Here is a 26,889-nt window from a genome sequence, read left to right on the forward strand (position 1 = left end):
TTACAAATAAAGAAAGGTCCAAGTCTATAGTAATCCAACTTATCACTAAGGCGGCTAGTCTTGATATTAAGACAAAATAATCATATCTTGTCGCTAAAGTAGAATTGAAGTTGATCTTTGAAATAGGCATCTTCATTGATTTTTTATTATTTTTAGGCTTCTTTTAATTCTGCCTTCATTATTGTATGTAGATCAAATAAACAATTTAATAAATCTTCTATCACAAAATTATTAACTTTTAAAAAATAAAAAGCATCAAGATGTGAAAGATAATCATAATTAAAAAAAAATAATATTATTATAAATAAATTCTATCAATAGTATATTATTATAAAAAAAACTCTATCAATAGTAAAAAATTTGTTCAATTATCTTGTTGGTAGTTGATGGTACACCTTAAATATTATTCCAAAACTTACTTTATGTACTCTGTATATCGATCAGTTTCAAGATAAAAGGCCAAAGATAGCTTTATATCTAACTTTAAAATCTTAAAAAGCATTCTCTAAAATCTTAGTACAAAACGAGTCCCTCTATCCAATATAATGTCTTTGGATAATCTATAATAGTAATAGATGTTGTCAAAGAAAAACTTACTTATTTCTTCACTTATGATAGATTTTGTATATGGTAAAAAATATGTCATCTTCATAAAATGATCTACTATCATGAATATAAAATCACTCAAACTTGAGATTAAAAGATCTATGATAAATCTAAAGAAACAAAAGACCATGGTTGTTGTAGAATAGGTAATGGCTAAAAAAGTCCATAAGATTAATGTCAAAGAGTTTTTGAACTTGAAAAAATATCACATGATTATACAAAGTCTTTAATTGCCTTATACATTTGAGGCCACCAAAAACCTCTAGATATTAGCTCCAAAGTCTTGGTATATCTAAAATATCTAATTACTAAAAAATTATAATAAGTTTGAAGAACACATAATCATGCTTTACCTTTTGAAATGTATAATCATCCTTTAAAATAGAATAAATTATTTTAAAATTCAAACTTAAAAGTATTATAAGATTTAGAAGAATTACTCTTAATATTATGAATATGAGGATCAAAAGATATACTTGATTGAATCTACTTGAGAGAGATTCAATCAATAGTCAATGTTGATTTCATTACTCAAAGATAAAAATGCTTTGGCTTCAAGAAAATTATTTTTTGTTGATTAAAAATCACATTTTTTTCTTTTGTTGTAAGATAAGAATAATTAAAAAGGAAATTTGACAAACCTTATTGTATTTTGGATCAATATGTGAACTTGAATAAAATCTTGATCAAAATATGAACTTTATAGTCTTCATTATTCTTAATATAGATTAAGTTGTCATTTAAATAACAAACAACAAAATCATCAAGAAACTCATAAAAAACATCATTTTTTAGATGTTAAAAAGTAGCTAATGCATTCAAGAGTCCAAAAGGTGTATATGGTTCAAAATATAGTTTTCTATTCATTTCTTCTTTTAATACATATTAAATTATATGCTCCTTATAAATCTATTTTTGTATAGATTTTTGCTTGATTTGGTTGATAAAAAAGTCCTAAAATCAAATATAGATGGTATTTATTTTTGATAGTAATCTTATTGAATCTTTGATAGTCTATATACATTCATAGAGACCCATCTTTTTTCTTCACAAATAATATAAGAGCTCTAGCTAGAAATTTAGAATATCATTGTTGTATTACGTATATTCTTATTTAAAAATATATTGGACATCTTGCTACAAAAAATAAGTAGAAATATAATAAAAATATTATTAAATCTAATAGAGTATTAAATAAACTTGAAATAATCTTTAATAACCTTATTTAACCAAATTATAACCAATTTAAAATAAATTTAAAAGAAATTATAAAAAAAAAAAATAAATAAGTCATAAATTAATTTTAAAAAAAATAATATAAAAATATTAATGAAATATAAAAATAAACCTTTAAAAAAATAAAAATAATCTTAAAAAAATATAAGAAACATAAAATTTTAAAGAAATAATAAAAAAACTTAAAGAAATATTTGAAATAGAAATTCTAAATAAATCTTAAATAAATTCTAATTAAAATCTAATTTAATTCTTAATAAAATCTTAATGAATCTCAATCAATTCGTAAATCAAATTTTAATGAAATCCTAATAAAATCCTAAATTTTAGACTAATTCTAATGAAATCCTACTAAAATCCTAAATCTTAAATAAATTCTTAACAAATCCTATAGTAGATTAAAAATTCAATAAATAATGATTGAACCATTGATTTTGATTCAAAATTTGCATACCTTGTAAAAATTTAGTTAACAAAAAAGAAAAAAAATATGAAGAAGAATGCACAAACTAAATATATGATAATCTTAAAACTTTGCTTAGAGATCACCCAGCCTCCTTTTTCAACCTTGATATTGATGTTTCTTAGCCATGATCTCTTAATTTCACTATTTAATTCATTACCAACTTTGTACAATTATTGAAATAAAAATAACTATCTTTGAGCAAAATTATATTTCAATCTATTTGGTGGATTGAAAGATATCTTAAAAATCCTCATCAATCTTCTAAATTCTAATTTCCAAGACTATAATCCACAAAAACTCTCATATACTTCAATCTAATTGCTTGATTGATATAAAATTTCTTAGAAACATTTACAATAAGTATAAAAATAAATTATCTTATTTTATATGTAAACACGCTTTGTAACTTAAAAAATCCTAAAATTTATAAAATTATTTTTATTTCTCAAAATTCAAATCTATGGAGTATATTATTAATTTTGAAAATCCTTCAAAATCTCAATATTAATCAAAATGACATAAAACTAACATTCAAATTTTTTTCTTCAAGTCCACTCTCAAATCTTACTCTCTAATTTACAAAAGAATCCTAAAGTCATAGTAGGTGCGTGGTTTTATGCCTCAAGGTCTGATTTTGATCTAGGTTGACAACCGGTTCTCTTTAGGTATCAATTTTTGATAATTTGAGATAAGTTTTATTTTAATCTATTCTTAATTATTTTTTTAACATAACTATATTAATTTTTTTCTTATATATTTTAATTAGGCTCATTTATGCATCCACAAAGTAAATAGAAATCTCTTCTATAAAAATATAATATTAAAACTAAAGTTTTTACTACCTTCTTATTATTTATTTTTATTTTTTATTATACCTTTCTATTAGACTCTTCTATAATAACATCTATATTTTTATTTTACACCATATACTTGTATTATCACATGACAATGTATGAAGTTCTTAGCAAGATTTTCATCAAATTCATTTTGTAATGGGCTATAGATTGGTCCAAATGGTGGTTGAGCTCCTTCTTAAAGATTGATGGAACAATCATGGAAATGATGTTTTAGAAGAATATTCATATTTTTTTTTCAAAAAAAATTTGATAATCTTTGTATTGACTTGAAAAGCGATTTAAATTTTCTTTCCATCAATAATAGATGTGGTGTATATAGAAAAAGTTGATCATTCTTTTGCAACATGTATGAAAGTTCTTGCACCTATCAATAAAATTTTGGATGTATTGGTCTTATGGATTTCTACTTGTCTAGTAGAATCTTAGCCTAAACTATGAAAAAAATTGAGACTGCAAGAAATCTAGTTTATTTGTGGATTATATTTTTTTAGCTATAATAATCTTAAAATAATTAGATTAGAAAAAAATTTAATCATATTAAATATTACTAAAATATTACAACCACTAATTGCTATATCTAAAAAAAATATTTATATATAACATCTCTAAAAGACAATAAATAACCATCTATTACTTCTACATGTATAAATTTGATTTTCTTAACTAATAATGTTTCTTATTTTTAGATAAAATATTTGTCTATAAAATAGGCTAAGGCCCCAAAATCTAAAAAAGCTAAGACTTTGGGATTTTTTGATCCTTAATAAACTTTTATTGCAAAACAAGGTGAAAATTTTGAAGAGGGAATAGGACCTTTACTAGATATTATGCAAGATTTCAGCCACATGGTCCTTATTGTAATTAGAGAAATTTTCTTTTTGACAAATTTTCCTCTTTGACAACCATGATCTTAATTTTGTGATTGAATTGCTTATTTGAATAATGTTCAATAATATGTTTGGATTCTCCATAATATAGGTATAAATATTTTTGACAACAATAAGTCTTTTTTACTCAACAAGAGGATTAAAATGTACTATGTCAATTTATATAGGCTCTTGCTTAAATAAGTATGCTTCCAAAAACTTAGAAAGTAATACCATGATTTTAACTTATATCTCTCTAATCAAATCTTTGTTCTTAGCATCTTTCAAAGAATTGATTATTTCATATAATTGCTTAAGCAATAAATTACTTTAATGAATCTACTCTCTACACTATCAATAATAAATCTTTGACATTAATTTTTAATACATATCAAAATTGATTAATAATGGCCTTTTCATTTCAATCTACGTCATAAATAAGATTTTGGAATTCAGCAATATATATTGTGGTTGAATGTGATCCTTATCATAGAAATGCAAGCTTGATTTTTGCTACTTTTTCTTAATCACTTTCTTTAAATGTAGCCATAAACACTTTTAAAAATGAATTCAAATTACATAGCAATTGTGAATATTTTTCTATTAAAGTTACAAACCAAAAAAGATTACTTCCAAAAAAAAATGCTTTTATGAATCTAACTTGAATAAATCCATCAAGGTACTTAGAAAGATGCAATCTTAGATAGAGTTTTAATTATCATAAAAAACCTTAAAAAATTTTATCTTGTTCCATCAAAATTCTTTGACATACTTATCCTTGTCTCCTTTATACTTGTAGTTGTAAGACTACTCAAATTCAGTTTTGAACTTCATCTACTTGCTTCTCTTAATTGCACAACTTTTTAGTACAAACGTTAAATTTCATTATTGACTTCTTCCATGGACGTAGGAATAGTACTTCCATGATTCATGTTGGTAATATATGAAATTTCTATCCTAAGAATATTGATAAGCTTGTGAAGATTTGTAATAGTTGCAAGTCTATTCTTACTTTTGCTAAGAGTAGCATCTATATTTTTTTTCTTTTATAGACAATTTAATTAAATTCAAAAAATTAAAGTAGAAATAGTAGTGGAATAATTTATTCACTTCTAAAAAAAAATAAGAACAATGAGTTAGGACTCTTGTCAAACTATCAAGGACATGAATTTCAAAAAAAAAGAATCTGAATACACTCTTATGTCATCCAAAAAGAATAAATATCACTTAAAAATGATAATATATTAAACTTAAATAGATATTGCCAAAGGTAAGAAGATTAGAAAGACTTGAAATAAGACTAAAGATTAAAAAGACATTGATAAGAGTGAAGAAAGCTTCAATCTTGCCTCTATATATACTATGTAACTAGAAGCTACATGGCAATATTATATATGACCTCCAATATGTGTTAACTTTATAAGAAATATGTCTTAACTTGCAAGGTAAATTTTCTATATTTGTGCCATATAATTAGCTTGTTCCACAAGATATTAATAGATGTGATACGTAGTTAACTTGTTGACCAAATTTTTAACCTACTAATCAATTACAAATGTATATAATGTCAATGCTATACTATAAAGCTTCTAAGAAACTTGTCTAAAAGATATTATGAATTAGTCTACTTTTACCTACTTATATATAATCATATAGGTAATTATTAATATATATATATATATATATATATATATATATATATTTGTAGTAATGGATGGATTTGATATTATAAATAAATAAATAAATAAATATTATCTAATTATAGTTACTAATAAATTCTAAATCATGATTATGATTTATTTATGGTCTAAATTTATATGATTATCCAATGCATAGATTATGTTACTATAATTTAAAGAAATAGAAATGTAGATTCATTTTATAAGATTATAAACAAGAATTTCATAGAAGCATTAAATTATTATAACTTTTATAAACATGCATATTTATTTTAATAATTATTTAAATAATATGAATATATATAAGTATGTAGAAGTAGATAAATTTGATAATATCTTTTGAATAAGCTTCATACACACAACTTTGCCCTTTTACATGTCTATAGGTGATTGATAGGTTAAAAACAATTCCAACAAGTTAAAAACATGTTATACATGTGGGCCACTTATAATAAGTTGGATGTGGCATACATATATGAAGCTTGCATTACAAATTAGTTATGTATTCTAGAAGTTTGACATGTATTAGAGATCTTATAGGACGTCATTATATAGTGCCTAATTAGATAGTATACATAGATGCAATAGTCAGGCCTTTATCATTCTTATCAATTCTTTTTTTTGCTTTTAGTCTAGTTTCAAGAGTTTTTATTTTTGTAGTCTCTGAAAATAGCTGTTTTAGTTTTTTTTTGAACATATATATATATATATATATATATTTTTTTTATTATTATTATCTTTTCTTGAGAAAATTTTAATTTATTTATCAATATTCTTTGAATTTTAGTCCTTAAAAGATTAAAAAGAATATACTTATAACATTAAAGCTTTGTATTTTTTTGATTAAGTGTGAATTTCTTATTTCTCTTGATAAGACATAAGCATATTAGAAGTTGTAGATTTCCTACTTCTAAATTGATAATATTCTTAGAATTTGCTCAGTTTTCAAGTCTTTGCTTGTATTTATCTTTAATGATATTAGACATCTTTTTTTTTATTATATTATCATGATAGAGCTTATTGAAATAAAGAGTATAATGATAAAAATGCAAGAATAAATGACATAATTAATACTTGCAATGCATTAATTCAATTTACAACCACAAAGACAAATAAGATTGGCAAGAAGTGAAGATATATAGATAATTGGAGTTGCTTCAATATCTACATCAAATCATATTATTTCTCCTATGACGGAATATCATTCAAATATTAAAAAATTAAGAATTTTCTTACTTGAGAAGTTTGATGGCTCAAGATTAAAATTTTGAATATTCATCAATCAAGTACAATTGGTGATTGTAATTTAATCTCAAAGCTATCCAATTCTAAGATCACAAGTCATGTTTATCAAAATATTACTTTTAGATTCTATTTTATAATAATTTTTATTTTTTCTTAAATTATTTGATCTTTAATTAGATAATTTAGAGGCTTTTTTGATAGAATTTTGATTTGTACATGGAAAATATAATATAATTTATATTATAATCACCAAGATTTATATTCTATAAGAAAAAAATTGATTTCTAATATTATATGCTTTATAATTTTGATAATTTGTAACTGATATCAATAAGAATGTTGTTGCATTTATTAGTAGATTTTTTTACAAATTACAAGATAAAATAAAAAAAATGATATTGAACTTATTTGATCTTTAAACATTGTGTCAAGCAATCAATAATATAATAAAGTATAGAAATTAATTTTTTAAATTTTGATTTAAAAATTGTGCAAGTAACCCTCAACATTTTTACAATTCAATAGCAACATCAATACCTTTTTAATGTATACATTTTTACAATTCAATGGCAACATCAACACCTTTTTAATATATAAATTTTTACAATTCAATAGCAACATCAACACCTATTTAATATAAACATACAAAATTGATGTGATATATTTTAAACCTCTTATTTGGTAAAAAATAACTCATTGTTGTCCAAAAGGATTGTACTTTTATTATGAAGAATCTAAGCACACTGCTTAATATTTTCTAAAGAAATGATGCAATTATAATATAAAGAATATAGTCATCAAATAAGAGTTTTTAAAAAGATTTAGCATACTTTGAATAAAAAGAAATTAAACTTTTACATGTAAAGGTAATAGATTGTCATTTTTTGTCTTTTAAAGATGTTATCTATGAAATCTTTTCCATAGAAGAAGAAATAAATGGTTATAATAGCTTTGCAATATTTAATATAATTGGATCTTTATCTATTTCAATCATTTTAAGATTATTGTGGCTAAAAAAATATAATTCTTGGATAGATTGGATTTTATTTAGTCTTGATATTTTTGAAAGCAAAATTAAGAGTTTAATTCACAAAAAAAGAATCATAAGTCTAATATTATTCTATTTTGTAAAATTTACTTAAGAATATACCAAGCACCTGGTTATGAAAGGTATATTAGAATTTTTATTCTTTTTACAATTTTTTAAAGTCTTCTTTTGGCTTTGATTAAAGATTTGAATAAAAATTGTTAAAAAAATAAAAATAACATAAAAAAATATAAAAAGAATAAAAAATTATGAATCAATTTAAAAATATATATATATATATATAATAAATAAATTCTAAAAAAATAGTAAAAATATAAACCTCAAATAAAACCTATTCAAATTCCAATGCAATATTTAACAAATCTTAAATAAATTCTAAAAAAATTCTAAACCAATCTGAATAAAATCCTAACTAAATCTTAATATAATTCTAAATCAATCCTAAACAAATTCCAAACAAATCTTAACCAAATCTTAATTAAATCCTTAAAAGTTCATGAACAAAAAAACTCAAATAAATGTTAACTAATTTCTATTATTGTTTTAAAATCTCAATAAATACTAATTGAGCAATTGATTTTATTTAGAATTTTTCCTACATTCTAATCCATAAGAAATTAATAAGTATGCAAAATTTGAAAAAAACTAAATTAATTATTAAAAAAAAGCTCTTAAACCTCTCGGATGTTGGTTGTTTTTTTTTTTCCAACCTAGATGTTGATCTTTCAATAGCAATATTTTCTTACTATACCCTTCAATTGCTTTAAAAATTGGCTGATACATAGATTTTTATGTCTAAATTACTTTCATCAATTTTTGCTTTGATCAAATTAACAAATTTTTGAGGATTATAAAAACCCTCACCGATCCTAAATTTTAAATATTCAAGATTTTAATCTAATGAAACTCTTGTATCCTATAATCTCATAGTTTTGTTGATATCAAATTTTTTGAATACATTAAACATAATTATAATAAAAAAATTCTAAAAATTTACCTACATATGAGCTACAACACTTATATAATATTTAATATTATAAACCTCTTTTACTTTTTAAAATCCAAAACCACTAAATACATCTTTTACTTTGAAAAATCCTCAAAAATTCAATATGTCTCCAGTTCATATGAAACCAATTCTCAAAAAACTTCTCACTAGTTTCTGTTCTAATCCTTCTTTGTGATCAACAAAAAAATATTAAAATTATCATAGGTATGCAGCTTTGTGCCTTAGGATCTGATTTCAACTTTAGTTCACAACCGGCCTTTTCTAGGTATCAATTCTTAGTATATTAGAATAAATATTGCTAAAACCTATTCTAAATTTTTTTATAAAGATGCTTATATGATTATTTTTTTTTATCTGTATTATTTTTTATTTATTTATGGCATTACAAAGTAAGTAGAATAGTCTTTTATAAAAAGTAGCATTAACACTTATTATTTTTCACTATCTTCTTATCTATTAATTACATTTTTATAATAATTTACTAAAATATTTTAATTTATGCTCCTCTATAATATTATCTTTTATTTCTTCTTCCATTCAATGGCCACTATTATATTGTAATTATTTATAGTATGTAAAAATTAATTAAAATAGATAATATATTTATAAGTATTGAAGTACTTTAGAGTGTTTAGTAGGTTAATTTAAAAAGAGTTGATGTAAGAAAATTTATTTTGAGGTTTATCTATGTTGATTATTATATTTAAAATATATAGGATATAGATATCTAATATAAAAATTAAGAAAAAAATTGGGGCTCAAAGATGAAGATCTAAACCTCTAAGAAGCTTATTTGGAGGGATGAAGGTAAGATATGGATGGATAAAGGCTAAAAGTAAAGATCTTTATTCTTATTGATTGAAGGCTATACCAAATGGGCATTCAGTAAGTTGTTTGTGACCATAACAAGGGTTTTGGCAACTTCAAAAGAGGCATATGAAAATCAAAAGCAAGGATTGTAAGATTTAGGATTTGGGCTATACTTTATGGGCAAATTTTAGAAGATTTGGAGTCAAGATTATGAATTTATAGCCATTTGAAGTTAAGGTGTCTTTTAAGACATATTGTTGCTGTTTTAAAGATATGAGGAGTTTTATGATAGATTTTGAGATTGAAAGGTGCAACTATAAGGGTGATTTTAAGGTCTATATTTTTTATGAAAGAATTTCTGCCTTTGGAGTTTGTATAAAGAAGTTATAGAGTGTTGAAGTTAGTACATGTAATTCAGAGGTAGTGAGTGAGTCATTTTGTTGATAGTAATGGTTGGAGCCATATCTTTAGTTTTCGGATGAATTTTTGGCTCAAAATTTTGAAAAAATGTGTGTTATTATGTTGAAAAGCTATATATAATAATTTTATGGTATTTTATCACTTAATTTGTGTGATATAAAGAAATTTACATATGAGTATATATAAGCAAGGATTTAAAGTTACTGTTAGAATTTTTGCAATATTTCAAGATCCATAATGAATTTATAATTGAATTTTTTTGTGGTATTTGTTAAAAGTACATCAATACTTTATATGAAATTTGGATTTTTTTGGATGGTCCAATCTTAAGATATAAGCTGTTGAAGTTTAGAAAAAATTTACATTAAGGATATACAAGTTTTTATAATATTTTTATCACATTTATGGTGATCTTTGTTACTTAAGGCTTACATATTGATGTAATTGCTTCTATAGGGACAATTTTATATATAGACTTGGTTTTTTTTAATTTAAAAGCTTGATTGAGTATTTAGTAATAACTAGAAGCCCAATGCTTTTTTAAGGCAAATTCTCTCTATCCTAACACCATATTATAACACAACAATATAACCAAGTCTTTATTTGTAGATGTAAGAACTTTCATGCATGTTGGGAAAAAAAATGATTAACTTTAATCTTTTATGCTATATCCATTTATAATAATGGATCATTTTTAATTGGCATTTTAAGCCAATATTAATATAATTAAGATGTTTTAAAAAAATGATAATAAACTATTGGAGCATTGTCCATATAATTGTTCAATTGACCTTCAAGAAAAAATTCAACCACTAATAGGATTAATCTATAGCTTATGATAATATGAATTGGTTATAAGTAAGGAATACATTGATGAAAATTTGACTAAGATTTTTATACATTATTCAAATACTTCAACATGAGCTCCTATCTTGTTTGTAAAGAAATAAAATAAATAACCTAGATGTGTGTCAATTATCAAAGATTTAATAAGATTATCATCAATAATAGGTATTTTCTACCTTAGATATTCAAACTTCTTGATCAATTGGATGAAGCTAGGATTTATACAAAAATAGATCTATAAAGAATATACAATATAATATACATCAAAGATAGAAATGAATAGAAGACATCAATTTAAACTAGGTATGGATATTTTAAATATAATGTCATGCCTTTTGAATTCATAATTATATTAATTGCTTTTCAATAATTTATAATTGAAGTTTTTAAAGAATTTTTAGATTTTTTTTTTATTTTATTTAGACAACATTTTAATCTATTCTAAAAATATCAAAGAGCATAAGTTTTATGTTTTTTATGTATTATAAAAATTTAGAGATCTAAGATTCTATACCAATATAAAAAAGTATTTATTTTACACTACTTAAGTGCATTTTATAGGAAACATTGTTTCAAATTATGGTCTTATAATGGATTTTAAGAAATTTTAAATTAATATGTATTAGAAGATTTTAAAAATAATAAAAAATATTCAAAGTTTTTTGAGATTTTCCAATTACTATCATATCTTTATCAAGAACTATTTTCAAGTTGTAGCTCTACTTAAATGTTTGATTTGTAAAGACAAATTTAAGTAGGATAAAGATGTTGAAAGAGTATTTGAAGTTTTTAAGACATCTTTTATTTTTAAACCAATTTTATATCATATGGATTTTTAAAAATATTTATTAGAAAAATAGATACATATCACTTTTTTTTAGATGTGATATTATCAAAAATAGGAGTAAATAAAAAACTTCAATTAGTAGCTTTGTATTCAAAAAATATTTTTTGCAATAAAGATTAATTACAAGATTCAAGACAAAGAAGTTCTTGCAATTGTAGATTTATCTTAATAATGGCACCATTATATAGAAGGCACTTCTAGTCTAGCCATCATATATACAAATCACAAGAAACTTAAGTACTTTATGTCAATATGTATTTTAAATTTTTAACAAGCTTGTTGGAGTATGTTTTTATCAAGATTTATATTCAATATTATTTTTTGGTAAAGAAAAAAACTAGATTTTTTAAATGCTCTCTCGAGATGTTCTTAACTTGCTCCATATTAAATTAAAAAAAAAAAAAAAAAAAAAAAAAAAAAAAAACTTTCAAGAAAAAAAACTAATATTTAGAAGCAAGAGAAATTTTATTTTCAAGCAATGAAATCAACATTAACTATTGATTCAATCTTTCTTGAATAAGTCCAATCAAGTATGTCCTTAGACCTTCTTGTTTATAATATTATAAATAATCTTTTTAAATCTTATAAAATTTTCAAGTTTTAGTTCAAAAATAATTTATTTTATTTTGATAGAAGGTTATATATTCTAAAAAATAAAGCAAAAATATGAGTTCATTAAGTTTATTACAAATTTTTATTTTTAAGGTATTTTAAATCCAATAAGACCTTAGAATTAATCTCAAGAGGTTTTTAATGGTTTTAATTGAAAAAAGTAATTAAAAACTTTGTACAAAAATATGATATTTATTCAAGATCAAAATTTCTTTGACATCAATCTTACAAACTTTTTCAACTATATATATATATATATATATATATATATATATATATATATCATCTCAACCATAATCTTTTGTTTCTATGAAATTATTTTTTAAATCTTTTAATCTTAAGATTTTATAGCTTTATATTTATGATAGTAGATTATTTCACTAAAATGGAGAATTTTATATGATATACAAAATCACATGAAAAGAAAAAACTAAAAGTTTCATAGAAAATATTTATTGCTATTATAGATTGTCAAAAGATATTATATTGAATAGATAGACCTAATTTGTATTAAGGTTGTGAAAAATATTTTTTAAGATATCAAAATTAGATATAAAATTATCTTTGTTTTTTCACCTTGAAATTAATAGAAAAATAAAATGAATAAATTAAGTTTTAGAACAATGTTTAAGATATACAATTAACTACCATGAAGATGATTAGACAACTCTTCTACTATTAGCAGAGTTTTTTATAACAATATGGTACATTCTTCTATTTAATAAATACTTTTTTATATTAATTATGATTATCATTTATAATTTAATACTTTTGACTTCTTAAAAGTTGATAATAAACTATTACAAAATATTTGACAAATTATTTATTAGAGCTACATGTAACAATGAAGACATAATTAAATAAAGCTTAAGAATGATAAAACATCATCATAGATGCCTATTATAAAGAAAAACTTCAATTCCATGTTGACAATAAAATATGAGTAATTTGTAATAATATCAAAACTTTTCTTTCTTATCTCAAGTTGGATTATAGTAGACTTAAATCATTTCTTAATTGTAAAAAAATTAATCCAAATGCTTATGAATAAGAATAATATCTACCAGAATCTATAAAGATCTATCAGTTGTTCTACATATCTCTTTTTGAGTCATACAAGATAGTGGATATATCAAAAAGAAGACAAATATCATCTTGTCTTATAGAATCAAGAATTTGAAGTTGATAAAGTTTTAGAGTCAAGATGATACCAAAATAGATTAGAATATCTTATATATTTGGATAGATATAATATTAATGAATGCATATGAAAGCCATCTATAAATCTTGCAAACATAGTACAGTATTGTATTATGTGGCGTTTGGCTTGAGAATGCATCGAGTACCTGGCTGTGGAAGATAAAAGCAAAAATTGCAACAACAAGCCCTTACAATCCTAACCAAACCCTAATCAAATCCTAAATAAATCTTAACCAAATCTTAGTTAAACCCTAATCAAATCCTTAAAAATCCTAAATAAACTCTAACCAAACTCTAACCAAACCCTAAACAATCCTAAAAAAATCTTAACCAAATCCTAAAAAAACTCTAAACAAATCCTAAAAAACTTTAAAAAATCCTAATCAAATCATAATCAAAACCTAAACAACCTTAAATAAACCCTAATCCTAAATCAAATCCTAATCAAATCCTAAATCCTAAATCAAATCCTAATCTAATCCTAATCCTAAATCAAACCTTAACCAAACCCTAAATCCTAAACCAAACCTTAACCAAACCTTAAATCCTAAACCAAATCTTAAATCTTAAATCAAACTCTAACCAAATCCTAATCTTAAATCAAATCCTAACCAAACCCTAAATCTTAAATCCTAAACCAAATCCTAAATCCTAAATCAAACCCTAACCAAATCCTAAAACCTAAATCAAACCCTAGTAATTCCTACAACAAATTTAAACCTCAATTATTAATGAATGAACTATTGATCTTAACTTAAAATTTGTAAAAATTTTAACAATTAAGTTGAAAAAAAGCACAAAAATATTTGAAAAGGATCGAAATTACCGAATAGACGATAGCCTCAAAAACGTTCTTGGATATTGGCCGGCCTCCTTCTCTGATCTTGATGCCAATCTCTCAAAGCCAATATCGCTTCTTTTCACCATTCGATTGATCTCAAAATTCTCATACACATAGGAAAACAAGTCTAATATCCTCTCATACAACTTTCACTCCAATCCAACAAGTAGATTGCAAGCAATCTTGAAAATTCTTACTGGATCTAAAATTCTACTTTCTGAGACCTTGACCCACTTAAACCTCAATAACCCTCAATTCAACCCTTCGTTCAAGCGCAAATTTGCAACACATATTGAACACAACTATAAATATTTATCCACAAAATTTCACTTGTAGATCTATAACAAAACTCTTGAAATCACCCAAAATGTAAACCCTATTTTATTTCACAAAACCCAAGTCATCTGAAACAAACCTTGGCTTTGCAAAGCTCTTACAAAGTCAATGCAAATCCAAATCACCCAAAACCAATGCTCATTGAAATCCTATTAAGTTTGTTCTCTAACTCCACTCTTCAATTTGCAAAAGAGTCTTGAAATTGTCATAGGAGCTCAATTTTGTGCCTTGGGGTATGATTTCGACCCTGGTTCATAACCGGCCTTCTTCGGGTATCAATAACTAGTTTCTCTAAATAATTTTTGCTATAATTTACTCTTAACTTCCTCCTAAAGATGCTTATATCATTTATTTTTCCAATCTACTTTGTTTTGTCTTATTTATGGCCCTACAATGTAAGTAGAAGTCACTTTTCTAAAAAGGCAGCATTACTACTAAAAGTTTTACTACCTCCCTATCTTTTATCTATATTTTTCTACTTTATCTTTTAACTTGGCTCTTCTATAATAAGTTCCATATTATCATCTTTCACCATATAGTCGTATTACAACATGACAATGGGAGGTTAATTTTTTTTATTACTAACACCCATCAAAATTAAGATGAAGAATCAAGAACTTTCTTCCTATAAAAAAAAAGGAGAATGTTTTATTTAAAAAAAGTTATGATGGCCTTAATAATGATCGAATATGAGATTGGTCTTCTTCTAATATAAAATACTATTAATGGTTAAAAAGACATATTAACTATCTTTTAAGATAGCAAAGATTTGGATATGTGACAAATATAATTTCTTGCATCTTGAATTTCTTCAATATGTGATAATTTTTCTTTGTAGAATTTGTTCTTAAAAAAGAGATGAAAGGAGGAAAGATGTTACAAACATATATATTACTTCAATAATTATCTAGATAATATGAATAAGAAGTAGGTTAAAATAAATAAATTTGATAATATCTTGTAGAAATTTTCTTAAACACTTCTTTGATATGGCTTTTTTTTAATATGTGTAGAAACTTGGCCAACAAATTAGCCATTTGTCGCACATGTTGGTAATTGTAATAGAAGTTGGACATTTGGCACACATAAAAGAAGCTTATCTTGAAAATTAAATACATATCTTAGAAATCAGACATGTGTTGGAGATCTTGTAAAATGTTTCCACATAATTTCTAGCTAGTCAATATATTTAGAAATTATAGTAAGGTCTTTCTTATTCTTATCAAGTCATTTTTTGCTTCTACTCTAATTTCAAGAGCTTCTAATTTTCTAATCTTTGATAATAACCATTCCAATTTCTTTTTGAATATACATATTTACTTATTTTATTTTTTTCATCTTTCTTTGAAAAAAATCTAACTTGTTTATTTATATTCTTTGAGTTCTTGTCTTTGATAACATGGATGTCAATAATGTGATATTCTAATAAGACAATAACTCAAGGCAACCTTTTGAAAAGATAAAGAAGTACTTTGAGAAACTTGACTTGTAAGCACTCCAATATCAAATATAATCTGCAAACTTCAACTCAATAGAACATATGTGGAAGCATGTCAAACATTGTTTGTATGCTTGGCTAATGAAGCCATTTAGGATTTTAGAATTGTAAGAGAAGGTAGAAGAAAAGTTGAAAGAAATCAATAAAGAGGTCATTTCTCACCTTATAGATAGCATATGGCATTGTAAGGAGTTATTTTTTAATGCAAAAGAAGAGCCAACAAATCATTGGCTTATAAATTAAAAAATCATCTCAATATGCTCTATGTACATATTGTCTTATTATTCTTTGGTGATACAACCAATTATTGTGATACTTACACAAGACATAAAAGTGATAATATTTAGTTTATTGTTTAAATTATAGGCCATTTATTACTATAAAGAGGTTGTAAAAAGGTTAAATTTGGAATAAGTACAAATATCACAAATTTTAAGTCATATATGTATGTATGTATGTATGTATGTATATATATATATATATATATTTATTTATTCTTTTTTTAAAAAGTAAATTCTTTTAGATTTTTTAATTTAGTATTGACATGTATCATTAAACTATACAACACCTAAAAAGTTAATTGTTTGAGTAGAAAAATTCGAATATCTTCACAACTACAAAACAAAAGAGGTTTTCTAGATCACTTCCCAGTGACCATCACACCAAGATTGTGGTTACACTTTCAGTCACTTGGAAGTCAGGAACATTCAAAATTTCTATTACAAAGTACGTCTTCTTAGCTTTGATTTGCTTAACCTCCTCACTACACATCACATGGAAAAGGAACAGATCTTGAGAACAAAAACTAAATGAAACCAAGGTGAACCATTTAAGAAATCGTTTGAGTGTTTGGGGTAATATGGTTTAGTGAGGTATTAGGACAATGCCAACACTCCACCTACAAAAAATAAAAAGGGAGCCAATAACCGCCTTCAGGGAGACTTGGGTTTAATATTTGAGAATAATAAAATTGTATTCTACACTAACCTTCAGCTGATCCGTCTTTGCCAGTGTACTGATGCTCTGAAGACAAGGTAGCCATCTAAGCTTCTAAACGAAAAGGAAGCTAGGATACGCTATTTTTAAGTACACAGGCGATTGTACTTTAAAATAGCGTATCAGCTTGAATTTTTCTTATCATTGATGAACAAAATTCCAAAGAATTTTGTATACCGTAGTACGGCTCTATGCAACGAGCAAAACAGACGCAAAGTGCGGACCGGATTTATGTTGAAGTTTCTACAATACTGAGTTGCCAGTAAGTGACACTAGGCTCCAATCAAAAGCCTCACGGTCCTGGTTGTGTGAGATGCGGTTCCGGGCTTCTCTTCCCATTAAAGCAAAACCTTCCAGGACACGAGTTAGAGCAGACCACCAACCCTCTTCTGTTGCTTGGCGTTGAAGTAGTGCCTCCCGAATGCTTGTGTCATGCTGACCAACCAAGACCTGACAAGATGTTCGAATGTTAGCACCAAGTTCCAAAAGGACATGCAAAACAATCGAGAGTTTTGAAAGTGGAAGTGAAGACTTGCAATAAGCACAAGTAATCGAGCAGTCAACTGTAATGCCATTGCTGAATTTATAAGGAAGTGTTCGAGGAATTTCCTTCAAAAAAAGAAAACAAAATGTGATTTCATGAATCAGGAAAATAGGAATTGAGTCCCAAGCCTTCCAAAATGTTACGAACATGAAATTTTTAGTACGCCAGAGTCCGTAGTTGTTCATTTATTATTACGCACAAGTAGCGAAGAATGTACCTGATGTAAGGTTCTAGTAGCGTCTCGTGTAACCTCTAGAATTGTTTCCTCCCCATCTACACAAGCGGAGCTCAAGTCATTTTGGTAAGTTGTGAGACTCATGGCTAGGGCCCATTGAGCAGCTCTTGCCCATCTCGAAGTGGCCTCCCACTTTACCTTCTGAGTGGTAGCATCCTTCTCAATCTCTGCCATCCTGTCAACATCTCCTCTTGCTATTCTTTGCAAATACCTTGCATTAGCAGCTCCAGTGCTCCGTACCATACCTGGTAAAAGAAGAAATCAAATCGTTACAGGATTTGCAACGGTTGGTCGCCAAGTACACTATAATTGTTTAGATCTAGAGCTTTCATACTGCAAAATCTACCACATTTCATTAACTTACATCCAGACACGTTAAGTTTTTGCCTCTCCCTCTAGTGAAAAGAATGGGATACTTGGGGACTTCGGATTTTGAAAGCCAAAAACGAGGTCAAAACTGCGAAAAGGATGACCGAGAATGTTCTAAGCACCTGCAAACATGCTGCCTTCCTTCGTTATCAATTTCTGAGGAGTGCCCATTTCAACCACTCGTCCAGCATCAAGGACCAAAATCCGATCACTATCGATGATTGTATTCAAACGATGTGCAATGATGAGCATAGTGCAAGATTTAAACTCCTCACGAATCGTCTTCTGGATAAGAGCATCAGTTCCAACGTCAACTGCGGCAGTAGCCTCATCAAGAACCAGTATTTTTGCTCTCCGAAGGAGCGCCCGGGCAAGGCTTAGCAATTGCCTTTGTCCAACACTGAAATTCTCACCACCTTCCGAGACCTCAGCTTCTAGTCCAAGAGTATTTCTTCGCACGACATCCTTCAAATGAGCTCTCTCAAGGGATTCCCACAAATCTGCATCGGAGTGTTCATTGAAAGGGTCCAAATTGAAGCGGATTGAACCAGAAAAGAGAACAGGAGCCTGGGGAATGATGCCAAGGTTCTTGCGTAAATCGGCCAGGCCTAGTGTGCGAATATCAATACCATCGATCAGGATCTGACCACTCTCAGGTTCAACAACACGGAATAGCGTATTGAACATGCTAGATTTTCCGGCCCCAGTTCGACCAACAACACCGACTTTCTCCATTGGACGAATCTCAACTGAAACACCATGTAATACAGGCGGCAAATTGGGACGATAACGCATTACAACATTCTTGAACTCAACTTTGCCCGCAGATGGCCATCCAGGAGGTGGTCTGTGATTTTCGATCACTAGTGGAGCTTCCTGCTGTACGTCAATATAGTTCCCAACTCTTTCTACTGCATTGAAGCTGTTTTCTGCAAGACTCGCTAATCTTAAAACTGCAGTCATCAGATTAGTAATGTTCAAAGCGTAAGATAGTAGAAGACCCATTAGAGGAGCAAAAGCAGCAGGATCTCTCGCCCTCGCATTTCCAAAAACAGCCAGACTGCCTGTCAACCATATCATGAGACCTCCAAGAAACTCCAGCCTCACACCAAGCCACCGGTTCGAGCTCATTGTGACAACTGTGAATCTAGCGTTTGTGTCCATGGCCTGGCCATTCATTCTAGCCATACGATCATAAGCTTTGTATGCCCTGATGGTTGATAGACCATTCAGTGCCTCACCAAACTGGGCATATACTGGCGACCGAGTGATGGAGTCCATACGTTTCACTTCTCGTGCTGTAGCTTGAAAATACAAATAAGCCGAGTAGAAGGCTAGCAGCAAGGGTAGTATTGCCCAAAGAGATATGGTGTTTACATATCCAATCAGGAAAAATGTAGAGATAAGTGAGAACCAGGAAGTCAAGAACATGTTTGCGAACATAGCAACGTTACGATCAATGTCTCCTGTGTCTTTAGAAAACCTGTTAATTATTCGACCCACAGGATTGGCATGGAAGAAGGACATTGGGGCTCTAAGCATGGAGCCTAACATGCCATTGTGTAAACGTTGTGCAGCTGAAAGACTCGAGAACACCAGCCAGAAGGAATTTCCTAGAGTAATGCATACCTGCACAGAAATGAAATGACCACAGGGAATGAAAATCTGACTGACAGAACAGCCTAACGAAATCCAGCCTCATCATGGAAAGAAATATGTGGAAGACGGAAATGACAGTCATAGCGAGCGCGAAAGAGATTTGTGGTATAATTGAAGAAGAACGACAAGGCCCAATGCAATTGCATGCGTCACTGTCCATGGTGTAATTGATAGACCTCTTAAAAATCTAGAAAAACGTCAAGACAAAGGCGATGAACCTTATACCTGACCAAAGGAGAGACCAGAGTAAACTTGAAGATAAAACATGGGCCCATGAATTTTCGGTGTGGTAGAATCTGTCCAAATAGATAGCCACCCACTTGTGCTAAGTCGGAAGGTTTCAGTCGCTAAATAGCAAAGAAAGAGCAAGCCCACCACCCATGCGCCCCCCATGGCCGCTTTGTAACGTGAAAGAACCTTCCATGAAATGACTCCTGTTTCACGCTCTTCAGTTTTGATGAGAACAGACTTCTGCTTTATCTCTTTGTCAGCATTTTTGCGGTCATTCGCCGAGCTTGACCGACGCTTCAACGCTGGACCTTCGTGCGCCTTAGGACCTCCATTCATTTCTGTAACCAGAACAATCAGGAATATGGTACATGAAGGACAACATAACAGATTACGAGGAGTGATCAGGGACACATGCTACTCCCGTAGCTGATGGCTTTAACACATCTGCTCCACATTGAATATAAATATACAATTTATATGCATAGTCCAAGACAAAGCTGACTCACAACCTTATGAGTGCATCAGGTGCATGTTGTACAATGCCAGGCCTAAAACTATGCATGAGGTTCCTATTATGCACCTAAACTGACCTGGAGCTTATTGCACAGTTCAGATGTAATGAACGTGAAATTACAAGGAGATATAATTATCACTCCTGAGGGGAATGAACAATCAGTTCATTTAGATAATAATCATATGAATAATATGAGTTTTCACACATAATTCTAGAAAAAGACGGACAAGCCTGTTACCTCCACTGTATTCCTCTTCGCCGCTCTCATCGTCAATCGAGTCTTCCAAGCTCCCCGCTTTCTCCATCAGCTGATTAAAGAGCGGCCCGTTGGCCATCATCGATTCAAATGATCCCTGTTCTTTGATTTCACCTTGATGAATTAATATGATTTTATCCACCCGTGACAGGAAATGAAGCTGATTAGTAACCAGCACTCGCGTCTTATTCCGAAGTTCATCCTTGAGGCATGTATCAAAAACTTGTCTCGCAACGTGAGCATCCAAAGCGCTTAATGGATCATCAAAAAGGTATACATCCGCATCAGCATACACTGCTCTCGCTATAGAAACCCGCTGTTTCTGTCCACCACTAATATTAACCCCTCTTTCACCAATTTCTGTATGATCCCCTCCTGGCAACAAAGAAAGATCGCGTTGAAGACCAGCGACACGAATAGCCCGGTTGTATTTGTCAGCGTCGAAAGGAAGTCCGAAGAGTATGTTGTCCCTCACGGTTGCATTAAATATCCATGACACTTGTGGTACATATGCAACTGTGCCGCGAACAATAAAATTTCCAGTCCTTGTGGCCATCTCACCTAAAACTGCTGATAGTAGTGACGTTTTACCTTCTCCGGTACTCCCCACAATAGCCACTAAGCTGCCCACTTCAACTTCAAAGTTGATATTCGACAGAGTTGATTGCTCATTGGTAATTTCCCATGCAAATGTCCCATTTTTTACGGAAATTGCTGGTAGACCTGCCTCCAGTGGCGGATTCAAAGACAACACTCTTTCCTCGGCTAGAAGCAGCTCTTGGAGACGCTTCAGAGAAACGTTTGCATTAACAGCGGCAGTAATGAGAGTTGGAAACATGAACAGAGGGAACCGCAAAACCGCAAAAAGGGATAAAGACGTGAAAGCCTTCGCAGGCGTTAAAACGCCACCAATGTACGTGTAAAATCCAAACGCCAAGACAGTAACAAGAATAGGGACACTATTCAGACAGAAAGTGTTAATAGCTGACAATAGCTGGGCCTTTCGAAACCAGGTGATTTCATCATTCCGAATTGTGAGCACCTTTGTCTTGAAACTGTTCTCCCATGCGTAGCATTTCACAATATCCATCGCAGGGAGTATTTCATTCATAAGCCCGATCCTTTTGTCGGTCCTTTGCAGACCTTCCTTTGTCAAGTTTCGCATCTTCGTAACCATAAATGTCTGAAGAGGAATCATGACAAGAAGAACGAGGGAGCCGAAAATGGATGCAATTCCAAGCTGTAAACATGAGATTTGAATGTCAGAGCTTTCAAATTAGCAAGGCGAAGAAAAGAGAGCTAAGAGGTAGAAATTAAAGCCTGCTGCTGTATTTCAATAAAACAAAAGTCTATCCGTGCACCATATTCTTCTTCATAAATAATCAAAGAACACGTGCTAAACTCGTTCTTTTACATAACTTGAGTTAAAAGTAATCTAGTTCTTGATAATTGAACCAATCCAAGGGCAAGTATAAAAATGAAGTACAGGTAAAAACATCCTAAGCGACTGAACTTGGAATAAGAACCAATTACATCAGAAATTTTCCCTGCTGTTGAGTATCCAAATCCACAAATCAGCTCACCATCAATCACAGAATATGGCTCCGATCACAATCCATTTAACATGTTCAGATGTGAAAGTCCCCAAAAATATTTATTAAAGCGAAAGCCAAATAGACACAAGCGTACCTGTCTATATAGCAGAAAAATCGCAATAATTATTCGTAACGGAGAAGACCAAAGAGAATGAAGTTGCTGACAAATTTGTTGTAGAGCCTCTGCATCAGTTGTCATTAAATTTGTGATTTTCCCTGCAGTGAAGCCCTTTCTACCAGCTTGTGTCAAACGTAACGACTTACGAAAGACAGCTGCAACTAAAGTCGACCTTGTGCGCATACCAACTCTCATCACATTCTGAAAGTATTGCCCTTCACAAACCACACCCAGTAAAACACCAACGAAGATCGACGCTGCATAGGCATACCCATGCCATACAGGTTCCCGGTTCTGCAGCGATTCCAAAAGCAAACCTAAAAAGACTGGACCTACGAACTGAGCTGCATCATTTCCTATTTTAAATATTCCCCCAAGCCAGAACCGTGCCCCCAAAGCCTTATTCAATGATCTCAACAACCAAGGATTTGGTTTAGCGCGTTCCTCCTCCCATGCTTTTTGAAAATCACGGTAGAGCTGTTCAGTCATATCCCAACTATCAAGCAGCCAAACGTCTTTATCAGTGAGAGGTCTCTGATAACCCAGCTTCATGAGAGGTGACATCCACCCGAACAGAAGAAACGTGAATATGCTGGCCTTTCTCTCAGGACACACCTCCCGTTCTCCCGCAAGAGGCTCATACACACCACCATCCACTTGCGAGTCCTCAGCGTCAATTGGAGAGTAGCCAGTTTGAGGCACCAGATTTGGGAAGTGCAAGAGGTAATATATACTTAAGAGAGCGGATGCAACATACTGGCATATGGCAACCTGCAGTGCAGTCTTCATATAGAAGTTTTTCAGTGCTAAAGTAAATTGCAGCATTGTAGTTTGAGCTACAACCAAATACAAAATTGCGAATCGCACATACCACACAAGGGTTTTTGTGTAGCTTTTCAACTCAAAACCAAGCATCACCAAAATAGTGATCCAAGTTAAGCTGGTCAACGTGAGGGTTGTAATCTGCAAGCATTACAACAAACGATAAGTTGACCAAATATGTGTAACCGTCCACATGAACATACGATTCTTTGTGGCTAATCTGTTTTTTCTTGCGAAGCTAAGCACAAACAAGTAATGAGCAGTACCTCAAAAGGTGGCATGGAACTCTCTCCATCCAGGTTGACAGTCGAGATTCCGAACATAATTTGAGTAATTGGAGCCACGGCACAGAAGAAAGACAAGAGAAATCCGGGGCAGTAGCGCCATGGGTTGCTGACCTTGAATCGCTCAAGAGAAACGCCATAGACTAGAGCCCGAATGCGATGAATCGTGAAGATGAGTAGCACAACAGAAGACAGGTTAATAATAATACTGTTTACAAGACAAGGCGTGTAAGCTCCGAAGCCACTCGGCAACTTGTTGGCCCAGACTCCTGACTCTAGAGGCCTGCAAAAGGATGTGAGCAAGGCCTCTCCCATGGTTGCGTTTCTGGGGACTCACAGCGCAGCAAATGCTACCTCATCTTCGCTGCATTGCATCTACTCATTTAGGTCGAATGAGTCACGGAAGATTCTGTGCGCGGGAAAAATACGCAGATATACTTCCTACAGCAATAAAAACAAGTAAGCGGTGATGTGATCGCCCTAGAGAAGACACAAAGGAGTTTGAGCTGTGTAAATGGACAATAGCACTGCTTTGTAGCAGCCTGAAATCGATAACTCCTCTTTACTGTAAGAGCATTACAGCATCGACACGTCGAAATTATCCTTCGGACATCTTAGTTTCCAAACCGATGAATCATGGGCAAGCCGATCACTTAGTGGATACGAAAAGACTGACGGCAAGTGTGACCAGAGGCTGAAAGATTGAGAGTTTCTTCGCACACAAATTGACCTCGCAGATGGGTTCTGGATCTGAGGATGGACAGTACCTTCGACGTCGCTTGCTGACAAAACTCCAAAACAAGTTTTAAAAAAACAAACCATCTCTTTTCAAACAAAATGATCCCCCTGCCCACCCTCCCCTGTCAATCACGAAAACCACTATGCTATTAGGGACTTCCAAAGAAGTTCCTTTGAAGGCCCTCGATTGATCTGCCAGTACGCCAGAACCTCTTAAATGAGCGGCAGTGGGAAACCACTATTCACTTCCGCAAATACGCACTTCATAAATAGCAAAGAGCCAGAATCTGACAACTAAGGCCATGGGAGCTCCCTTCGCAGAGTCACTTTCGTTACGTCCAGTAGCTGTTCATTTGTAAAGCTTAAACATGTATAACGAACTCGGCGTCAACACCAGATGATGCAAAGGAAGCTTCCCTTGACCTTTGATAGAAAACCTGGCGATCATTGGATGAGATGTCGTACAATCTGGTCAGTCACGCCAGCTCCAATCCAGATATATATTTTTGAAGTCTCACTCACTTGAGATGAAAAAGTTCGATACTCTGCAACCAAGAATTCATTCTTTCACCAGAGAGAGGCATGAGCAGAAAGTGCAGAAGAAGTTCCGACCTGAACCACATGTCTTATGTGCAATGCCTCAGATGAAGCCTCGAATTCATGAATCAAGCACATTGTTTATGTTGATCATGAGATTGCAACACCAGGCTATGAAATGCTTTGCGCTGCTCATGCAAAAGAACTAATTACCGTTCGCCAAAAATAACAGTGTCGACGAGCGTGCGCTGGACTGAAGACTGTCAACCTAAACTCTGTAGCTTTATTGTTCCCCTGATGAATAGCAGTGAATGCAAGAGGTCGATCCCAGTGTCTATTGACTGAATGCAGCTGTGATTCAACCTGCTGAAGTTGTCGGCGTGCAGTTCATTGAAACCCTAAACCAAAACTACGTGAATACTCAAGAGCGGCGACCATGCGTCTAACGTTCGATCTGGATGAAGAGTTTGCCCTTCGCAATTGATCTCTTGCTATCGTCTTCCGCAAAAGCGCACAATCTGAGGCCAAGTTCTAATCAAGTGAGCCTTCACAAACCTTGGACAAAGTTACACGTTCTACTCAAGCAACCGCGATTTAATTTCAGGAGGTACGACATCCATAGTCCAGACGTGGTTTTGCACTGAATGATGGTCACATAACCGGAAACTACAATAAAAAGCTGCTCGCATCAGCACCTCAACTACAAACAATGCTGCGTGATCTGCTTCTGAATTCCACCACCTCCACCTTACACAAAGCCTCCTCTGCGGAATATATAAAACTGACATCAGAAAACTACCAGACAGAACCGAAGTTGGCTGCTCAACTTCTGATGTCCTTCCTTGCATCTCCTACATCGTCACGAAGATCATCGAATGCTCCGGACGTCAACTGCAATGTGGAAATATGCTGCAAGTCGGCCTGCCACTCGAGTTTCCATAGCCATCTCGATCAGGAAGAAACCCTACCGCCTTTCACGGTGGCACCATCTCCATTTGGATGGTAACAAAAACGGACACAGGGGTTCACCGGTTACCCTTCTCCGTTCTGTAGAGGTTTGCTTGGACACTTCGTTGGACACCGTCTTGTAGCATAATTGTTCACTAATTCTTCTGCATATAAAGATATGACCTTTGGAGCATAACTATTACAGTATTTCGATTTGATGCATTCTGGAACAGTACATGCATTTATATTGAACACATCCTAAGATTAAGTGCATTCCAAGTGGACCTGCAGGAACTTCACAGAATGTCACATCCTGAGAATGAATTGATCTCCTTGTCAAATTAGTTTCGACTTCAATTCCTCAACTAACTAGGTGAATTAACTCGCTTCCACACCTTCACTCCCTGCAATCACTGGTATCATCAATGAGAACATATTTGCGGAGAGTTAAACCCTGGGAAGTCTTGTTTTGATTCTCCGTTAAACCATGCATTTTTCGATATAGTATTACTCTCAAAAGTGTGAAGGGATTGCTGAGGATAGACTCTTGAGAGCAACCCTTTCCTCTTGCTGTTTGATCGGCCTTGGTGTGCCTGAAGAACTGCCTTTTTCATCTAAAAG

At 30.8% G+C, this 26,889-nt stretch overlaps 1 protein-coding gene across 1 annotated transcript; it reads right to left on the bottom strand.

Annotated features, from left to right (window-relative positions):
• Positions 1–17,232: 17,232 nt before the first annotated feature.
• Positions 17,233–26,608, bottom strand: LOC112281393 (ABC transporter C family member 2). Its single transcript, XM_024517857.3, has 8 exons — positions 24,813–26,608; positions 24,028–24,486; positions 22,916–23,902; positions 21,209–22,466; positions 20,451–20,794; positions 18,689–20,195; positions 18,180–18,442; positions 17,233–17,868 (listed from the first exon to the last, which is right to left on the bottom strand). The coding sequence occupies exons 2-8, from the start codon at positions 24,358–24,360 to the stop codon at positions 17,662–17,664; spliced, it is 4,899 nt and encodes a 1,632-aa protein (XP_024373625.1). The 5' UTR covers positions 24,361–24,486; positions 24,813–26,608; the 3' UTR covers positions 17,233–17,661.
• Between the last annotated feature and the right edge of the window lie 281 nt (positions 26,609–26,889).

Source organism: Physcomitrium patens, chromosome 4, assembly GCF_059467195.1.
Source record: "Physcomitrium patens ecotype Gransden chromosome 4, ASM5946719v1, whole genome shotgun sequence".
Classification (NCBI taxonomy): domain Eukaryota; kingdom Viridiplantae; phylum Streptophyta; class Bryopsida; order Funariales; family Funariaceae; genus Physcomitrium; species Physcomitrium patens.